Source organism: Haemaphysalis longicornis, unplaced genomic scaffold, assembly GCF_048455015.1.
Source record: "Haemaphysalis longicornis isolate Haplotype H1 unplaced genomic scaffold, Haemaphysalis longicornis Haplotype H1 scaffold_6, whole genome shotgun sequence".
In the NCBI taxonomy this organism is placed as follows: Eukaryota; Metazoa; Arthropoda; class Arachnida; order Ixodida; family Ixodidae; genus Haemaphysalis; species Haemaphysalis longicornis.
The window spans coordinates 38,627,471-38,635,811 of record NW_027526407.1 but is presented as its reverse complement, the minus strand read 5'-3'; the positions used below and the strand labels follow the sequence as shown (position 1 = coordinate 38,635,811).

Genomic DNA, 8,341 nt, shown 5'->3' with positions numbered 1-8,341 from the left:
CTAGAATACTCTTTTTTAGGTCTGTTTTACTATATCCGACACTCCAGCAGCAATTGAGCTAATCTATAGCCACTAGTTTATCCGTTTCGTGGGACTTCCAAACGGCCTTGTTCAACTGTTGGCGCCTTTGTGCAATCATTAGTATACAAATTTTGATTTTTCTGTTGTAAATACAGGCTGCGCGCGTCTCCCTTTGAAACTACTTGCATTTATGTAAAAAAATTTTTATGCCTTAAGTATGAGGCCTAAAACGTTGTTTTGCGTTCCTGTTTTAGGCGGCTAAAACACGCTTTTAATGCCGAAAAATCCGGCGTGTATTGATTACGGTGACGTCGTGCAAGAAGTGTGACTGGTCTGGTTGCTGAACTACCTTGCCAGAAAACGTCAAGTCACGAAAGCGAAGAAACCTACGCAAACACGATGTAACAATAACTTAGTTAATAATTTTAATTATAGGAAGCATAGTACATTGGCCCTAAAAACACACACCAAAACTTGAGCGCCATGAGGATATTTTTATTTGTTCTCGTAAAACGCAATCCAAAGCGCATATTTACAATATCGGTGGCAGTTTTGCTTAGCTAGGAATATACAGCGTGAAATACGCCTAAAGCTTCTTTCACGCTTTAAAACGGGACGTTTATGACGTTTGATGTCTTAAATACCGGCCTCTGTATTGAGGAAAGGGGTACCAGCTATACATTCTTTGTGCGGAAGCGTATTTCTTTTAGTAAGAAAGAAATTTAAGATGGGATTAGAAATCTTCAAAGAGAATACGACATGCTGAAAAAATCTGACGTCGACGTGTGACGCCTAAAAATAGGGCCTAAAAATGTGCGCGTTTTCACGAAGAAATAGGTTGGTCTTTTGAATTGGTTGTTATGGCTTACCGCGCTGACGCATCGCAGGCGATGAGGCGCGCCGTAGACCAGGGCTCCGGTTCAATTTTGACAACCTGGGGTTCTTTTACGTACCCCGAAATCGGGTGTACACGAGCGTTTTTGCTTTTCGCCTCCATCAGAAACGCGGCCGCCGCCGCCGGGAATCGAAACGCGTCCTCGTGCTCAGCAGGACAACGCCTTAGCCACTGAGCCACCGCGACGGGTTTCACGAAGAAATTATCGCCGTATAATATGAATATGCCCAGCCGTAATAGGGCATTTAAGAACTCATAAAAAGGTGTTTAGGTGCGGAGTACCTTAGGGCCGCACAATGTCCGTCCGCGTCAGTGCGCATAGCATGTATAATCGCAAAAAATCACACAGGCACCGGCAGGATTCGGGCCTGTATCTGGAGACCAGCTAGAGTTAGTGTCAGTCGTCTTATCCATTGGGCTACTACCATGAGTTAGTACCCGAGAGTCAAACGGCGTACTCCGTCGCCTGTAACGGTGCGAACTACGTTAGGACCCCCCAATGTCCGTCCACGTCCATCCATGCGCACACCATCATCGAGCGAAAACCAAGCGAATATTGATTTGAGCCGTGAGTTGCAGTTTCATTTAGGGAATAATCAAGGTGCAACTCATGTTCAATGACGGTCGGGTCACAAATCGGATGTCGCTCGGGGCGCACCTTGACTGTCATTTCGAGTTCCCGTACTCGATCCGTACCCTCGCCATTATCCACGGAGTGGAGATGCTGCCATTTTTCACAGTAAATAGGTGCAACCGTTGTTTTTGGGACGCACTATGGCCAGTTTTACGAAAAATTCCAGTCGATAGCCATGGGTTCGCTTGTATCCAACACACGATGTGTTGAAGTTTTTTTTTTTAACTTTTTGACCTTCCGTTCCCCAGCACGCTACAAGAGTACTGACAACCGACACGTATCTTTTGGTGCAGTTGCTCTCATAAAAAAAAAAAATAAATGCTTCAGAGCGTATGCAGAAAACATCCTTCCCGGCTGCATAGGTCACCATGCACAAGTTTGGGTGTGCACGTGTGCACTAAGACCTGCATGCGTCAACCAGGCAAAAATATCGTACAATGATTTTTGCACCGGACTTTCTGCGAACAGGAAATATGACCGGAAAGCCACTCTTTACAGCGCTTTCCGGTAATCCTACCATGTTCATCAGGAAACAGCCGCACGTAAATAACGCGAGAACTGAGCCGTTTCAGTTGCACGCGCTACTTAAAAAACAAGAAAACTGGACCAGGTCATTGTAGCCCACGTGAACACCCTCTAAACGATTTCTCCAAAGTTATTTCCCGTTTTTTAGAAGAAACACGTCCGCTCTGTTGCCCTTATAAGCGGCGTGCATGAGTTGAGAATTGTGCTCCCTTCTTGTGAACAATACAGACATGATCGCTTCTGTGCTCTTGGGTTTGCTAGCCGTAACTTTCTGCTCAGCACGCAGCGATACCCAGACGCCTGCATTAACACTGTGTCCTGGTAAGTGAAGAATTGCTGTTGTGTTTCATTTTTTCGATAAATATTTGGTAGATAAATATTTTGAAAGCAGAGTCGCTAAGTGTTTGGGGTCCTTACATTTGCGCAAATAGCGTTTTTTGATCAAACCTTCGTCTGTTCGATTGATTGATTGTAGGGTTTAACGCACCGACGCACCGCAGGTGATGAGGCGCGCCGTAGTGGAGGGCTCCGGAATAATTTTGACCACCTTTGGATCTTTAACCTGCGCCGAAATGTCGAACACACAGGCATTTTTGCTTTTCGCCTCCATCGGAAAAGCGGCCGCTGTGGCAGGGAATCGAACCTGCGACCTCGTGCTCAGCAGTGCAACGCCATAGCCACTGAGCCACTGTGGCGGGTAACCTTCATGTGTTCACCGGCTCGAGCCAAACAACCCGTACACTGAGAGGAAACCTACTTTTAAATGGAGAATATATGAAGCAGTGGTGACGGCTGACTAGATACTATGGTTTATGTACACCAGTTTCTGCACACGCTCGCATTTTGGGAGCTAGCCTCTTTAGTTAATGACAATACGCTAAATAGGAGGATGTGGAACTCATATGATGCGTAGCTATCTCCTTTGAAAATTTTTTCAAAAACATGAAGGATGTTGCTACGATTCGCAAACAGATCGACTTGTTGTAACGTGGCTATCATGTTATGTTTCTCCATCACAAATGCATAGCTTGGTGGTTAGCAAGTATACACCCCAGGAAAAGTTCCGTTATAAGTGTTTAGTATGGCCGTTTTAAATTGTTAGGGCATACAATCGCGAAGGTATAAAACAAAATACTACTTTCGAATATTGAGCAGTTACACTATTTATACGCGGTCAGATTGTCAGCCCCAGTTTTGTCTGTCTGTACCTGTAACAACTTTTTGATCTGATTCGGCGTAGGTAGGCAGTACAAGCGGCGGGGGCACGTTTTGAAAGCGAGAACCGTAAGTGCTCCACTCTTGCAAAAAGTTCATTGTTTTCGTGGTTGTACAGTTCACGTCAGGCCTATCTAGGGCAACCGTGCGCATGGTTCTGGAGTATGTGGTGACATCTGCAGCTTGATGTTGTGTTGGACAGGCGACATTATGCGTGCGCGAATATCGAACAGGGTCGGGCCACTTTGTCGTTGAGCTAGGACCCGTATAATTTGCAGACCACACGAGCCACGATGTACGCTCGTGTTCCACCGTGACAGCAGCATGCGGTGATGTGAAAAAAGCACGCTGTTTGATACGGCGCAATCTCACCTTAGGAAATTACGAAATCGTGCGGAAAGTCCGATCCAAAGGGCTGCATGCCACCATTGATACGTGCATTTTGTTTGCTACACGTAAGATTGATAAGGTTAGGAAAAATTTCAACGGTAACTTTTTTGTTCGCGATCTCATAATTTCCAGGCGAAAGTAACCCCACCGTCGACATAGAGAGCATTGTTATCAAGAATGCCGAGTTAGGCAAGAAGTTCCGGCTGAACGCGGAACTCAAGGTCACCGACGCCCTTGCCGACAATCCTGAGCTATTCGTGTCCTTTGCCCGGCCAGATGGAACCGAACTGGACTGCCCCGATTACATTTCAAACTGGTAAGTGACGAGAAATGTGTGAAGGACATTTCCGTCATTTTTTTACTCAGTAAGACAAGTATCCACTACTTTACAAATTTCATAGGCGAAGCAGATGGAAACTGTTTGGTGTTTTATTCGCGTTTATTAATACAGCAAACACGTTACCAGAACAAAATGATGATGTTCTTAGGTCATCTGTCTTCTTGAAACCGAAGTTTCCTTGTTAATAAATCGACTGAAAAGATTTACCGACGATACCTTATGATGTTGTCACTCTGGCGTTCACCAACCAGCATTCCTAAACTCATAGAAAGCTGGCGGTGCATTCCTATGGTGTTCATATATTAGCGCAATCTCCTTCCCTTGTAATACAAGATACATTTTTGCTTGCTCAGTAAGTTGTCAAAAAAGACATTTAGCAAGATACATTACTACAAAAGAAAGAATTTGATCGCTCTATAAATTCAACATTGTTATCTTACGCAGTGAACTGAGGCTCTGTGGCGGTACGAAAATTGACGAGCTTGAACTGAACCGAGACTGGAACAACACGTGTCCCATTGAGCCTGGTACCTACACAGCGCATGTGGGAGTCAGAATAAACGATGATGAAGACGCACAGGAGTTTGCCGGAGTAAGTACCCTTTCAGAATAAATCAAAGACTTCATTGTATCTTTTTCTGACGTCCCGTGTTAGATTTCTTTTATTATGATCCCCAGTTTCTATACGTGGCTAGGTGTCCTTTTATGGTGTTATCAAATGTGTAGTTTTGGTCTTGCTTATTGTGTCAAAAAATAAAAGAAATAGCGCAAAATAAAGATCCGCCAAACATAGGAGCGTTTATTAAACTTATTCGCCAATTTCTGGTGACATAAGCGGCACGACAATACGTTATCTGCAGATTTGCCAATGTACTTATTATCTGTCCTACTGAGTTCGGCAGCTATGGATACAGTCGTTCTCTCCACCAGTGAGGCTTTGCGCTAGGTGTATAGCACTGCCAATACATAATGTGTAGCGGGTTTCAGACGGAAACAACATGGGGCAAGTAAAAAAAAAACTCAAGTGTGTGCTATTCCGACAATAAAACTTGCCCGCATCTTCCCACGGGGGGAACTCGAGTAAATGCGTTGCAGAGTGGGGGGGGGGGGGGTATCGCGTGAATGTTGCGTAATTGGGTATGGTTTGGGAATGCTTAATTGTTATTTCGTCTTTATTATTCTTATTTATTGAATGTAGGAGAAGCGAAGGCAAGGAGTATAAAGTTAGTCTGTCTTTATTGCTTGGTGTCGTCAAGCAAAGCGTCAAGTCAAGCGAAAGCCAAGCAAAGACGCCCTTGACTGAATTCCGAACGAGCAATCCGCCGCTTATATACACACCGCCCGCGTTCGAGGGAGAGGAGTACGGGGGAGAGACGCGCATGCGCACACTTTCGTACACAAGCGCGCGAACTTTCCACGCACCCACTACGCCGTTATCACACGTGTACACGCCCTGCCACCGTTACTGTTGAGCGCGACGCAACGCACGGGTAGCTACGACGCATGCGCGCACAGACGTGCTCCCCCCGCATCGCCGCAGCTGTTGTTGAGAGCGACGGAGCGCACGGGGTACACGTGCTCCTCCCGCACCGCCGCACCTGTTGTTGAGAGCGAGGAGGGTACGGGGGAGAGACGCGCACCTGCGCCTCGACGCGGCGTGCATGCGCAGTGAGCGTGTGGACGCCGTCGACAACATCGACGGGTGACATCGCGAGCCTAAGAAATGCTCCCATTTAAAAATGCTCCGCATTTAAAATAGATCTACTAGATTATGCGAAGCACGTATGCCTCAAAGCAGCATGCTCCATTCGTGACATATATTTTGAGAGGGTTCTTAGGCTCATTCTTGGAAGGTTTACTACGTGGGCGAGAGACTGGAACTATATTTTATATATAATCAAAACTTTAGGCACCTAGATTCGCACTATACCCGTACAAAGTCACTATTGAGTGCTTTCCACCATGGCAATACATTCGGCCATTAATGCTGCAGAAATGTTGAGCCACAACTACACTTAGACAAGGTCGCACAGCCCTTAACTCTTGGGACTTGAGAGATATGTGTTCCGCATATGCAATCATATTATTAACCCGGTGCTAATAAGAAAAAAAAATGTTGGTAAATGAGAAAAAAAAAAGATCAGTAAATTCGGAGCTGTAATTCTTCTGTAATTCTGTAAGCTGTAATTCTCCGCTCTTCTGGATTCGAATTTCATCGTAGCTCGCTAAATTATCTGTCTCGAATCAAGGAAATGGTTTCAAAAAAGTCATCATTAGCGAGGTTTGCTATCTTTGATTCTGCATTAGAGTTTTGGAATTTAGAATTCTGCGATAAATCTTTCCTTAACGAAAGATCTCGATGCCAGTTGAACTTTTTGTAACCTGGAAGTGAAAGTGTTTTCGATGGTGTTTTTGATAAAATATTACGAAGTGGAAAGTAATAACAACCGTTCAGAGTTTACCTTTCATTTTAGCCATACACCTATGTGCACTTAACGTAGTTTTAGACCTGATAAATAGCCCCGTTTATTCATGGCACACCTGCTCCTGCATCAGGAAGTACGTTCAAGATATCATTAATGCTGAAGCATAGTACGAAAGTCGATTTGAGAGTAAGTGTACCTGTACTCTTTAGAGCGTGCTCCTTCTGCACGTCCCGCAGGAGGTATGTGGCTACAAATACTAGTATTAAACAGATGGTCCCCAAAAAGAGGTACCAGGCGTTTTTATAAGTGTGTATTCAAAGCAAAAACGTTTAGTAGGAAAGGCAATCCTTAGAGAGAGAAAAGCATTATACAAAGATGGTAATTCAAAGTAGAAATGACAGCTTCAGAGATGATTAACGTGCGTTATAGGTACGAGCAATAAGTAGCCGGGTGAACACAGATTTCGTATTGAACAGTTCCTGGCAGAGAACCTCTTCTACCACTAAGGAACATCCACGAGACAAAACGCGGAGAAAATGTACTATAATTTAACTGGTGGCACTTGAGGCATATCTCTATGCTTTGTGTGGCTCGTCAATAGTAGCGAGAAAATTCTAACTTTTCTTCTGATAGTTCTTAAAGGCTTAAAGCAAATTATTTTTTTCTGTATGTTGAGAAGTTGCCTTTGTTGTGTTCTTGCAGTGACGATGTTTTCGCTCTTTCAGGACGGCAATCTTGTGGTCACCGTGAAGGTAGAAAACGGAGGAAATCAAGTAGAATGCGTGAGCTTTCCTGTCACCATCAAACTTGACTAGATGGAGCCGACAGCCTGCGTATACAAACCCGGAATCTTCGTCATTGTATAAAGAAGCACTAATGTTTATTTTAATCTGATGTAGAAATCGTCTTGTTTGTTGCTCTTTCAAGCGACCACCATCATGCGACATCCGCGGGGACAATACAGCAAAAGCCAAACCCACGCTAACTGTATGTCACCTAACTATGTGTTGTCTTCTCGTCTGATTATACCATTACTTTCCTAATAAAACCGATGTTGATTCACAACTAAGAGTTTGCGAAATTGATTCGGTGCTTCCGGGGCACAATATGCACGTTGTTTTTACTGTCTCATTGAAGATATTGTTGGCCGAACATGGGTGGTAAACGCGATCACTGTATTCCTCGTTCTCCAGAAGAAACGACGATAAACCTTTCAGGGCATTTGTGAAGCGCAGGTTCAAAAATTCTGTACTGCTCCAACATTTACCAAAACTCTAAACGTAGGTACAGAAGAACACGGATGTCAATTTATTCAGCTCTACGTTCTTTTTATTCCCAAAATTTTGAATTTGATCAAGTAGATAATTTCCGCGCCTATGTCCGCCTGTCCTTCTTCCTCTTTACTACCTGCCCTATCTCTACCTCCGCTTAGCCATTCAAGCTTGCGCTGTACTTGCTCTGTTCGACAGGAAGTGGCATTCGACCACGGCAAAACTAGAATTAGAATTACCAGATGCCTTATTACATGGTCCTTCACACCCCCTAACTGTGCCATCACATCTTAAAACCTTCGGTGCCTAACGGGTTTTGCTGCACAGCCCACGGACCTGCGTTCGATCCCATCTGCGTTAGCTGCTATTGTGTAAGCGAAAAGCAACAACGCCTATGTGTGGAGATTTAAATCTAATGAATAAACACAAAAGATTTTTGAAGCCCTCGAAAATTGTTTCCTGGGGAAAGTCATACAGCCTCAGGTAAAGCAATCAAATCTTCAATGTCAGTGCCTGGAACTGGCATAAAAGAGACGCAATATTCATTCATCAGCCTAGTTCTGACAAAGTAGCTCCATTTGAGATAAAGCGAAAGTTTGCTTCCGCATATCGGTGATTACAGCT

At 44.4% G+C, this 8,341-nt stretch overlaps 1 protein-coding gene across 1 annotated transcript; it reads left to right on the top strand.

Annotated features, from left to right (window-relative positions):
- Positions 1 to 2,253: 2,253 nt before the first annotated feature.
- LOC144141498 (uncharacterized) lies at positions 2,254 to 7,372 on the top strand. Its single transcript, XM_077673051.1, has 4 exons — positions 2,254 to 2,396; positions 3,813 to 3,996; positions 4,465 to 4,612; positions 7,172 to 7,372. The coding sequence occupies exons 1-4, from the start codon at positions 2,306 to 2,308 to the stop codon at positions 7,259 to 7,261; spliced, it is 513 nt and encodes a 170-aa protein (XP_077529177.1). The 5' UTR covers positions 2,254 to 2,305; the 3' UTR covers positions 7,262 to 7,372.
- Positions 7,373 to 8,341: the final 969 nt, after the last annotated feature.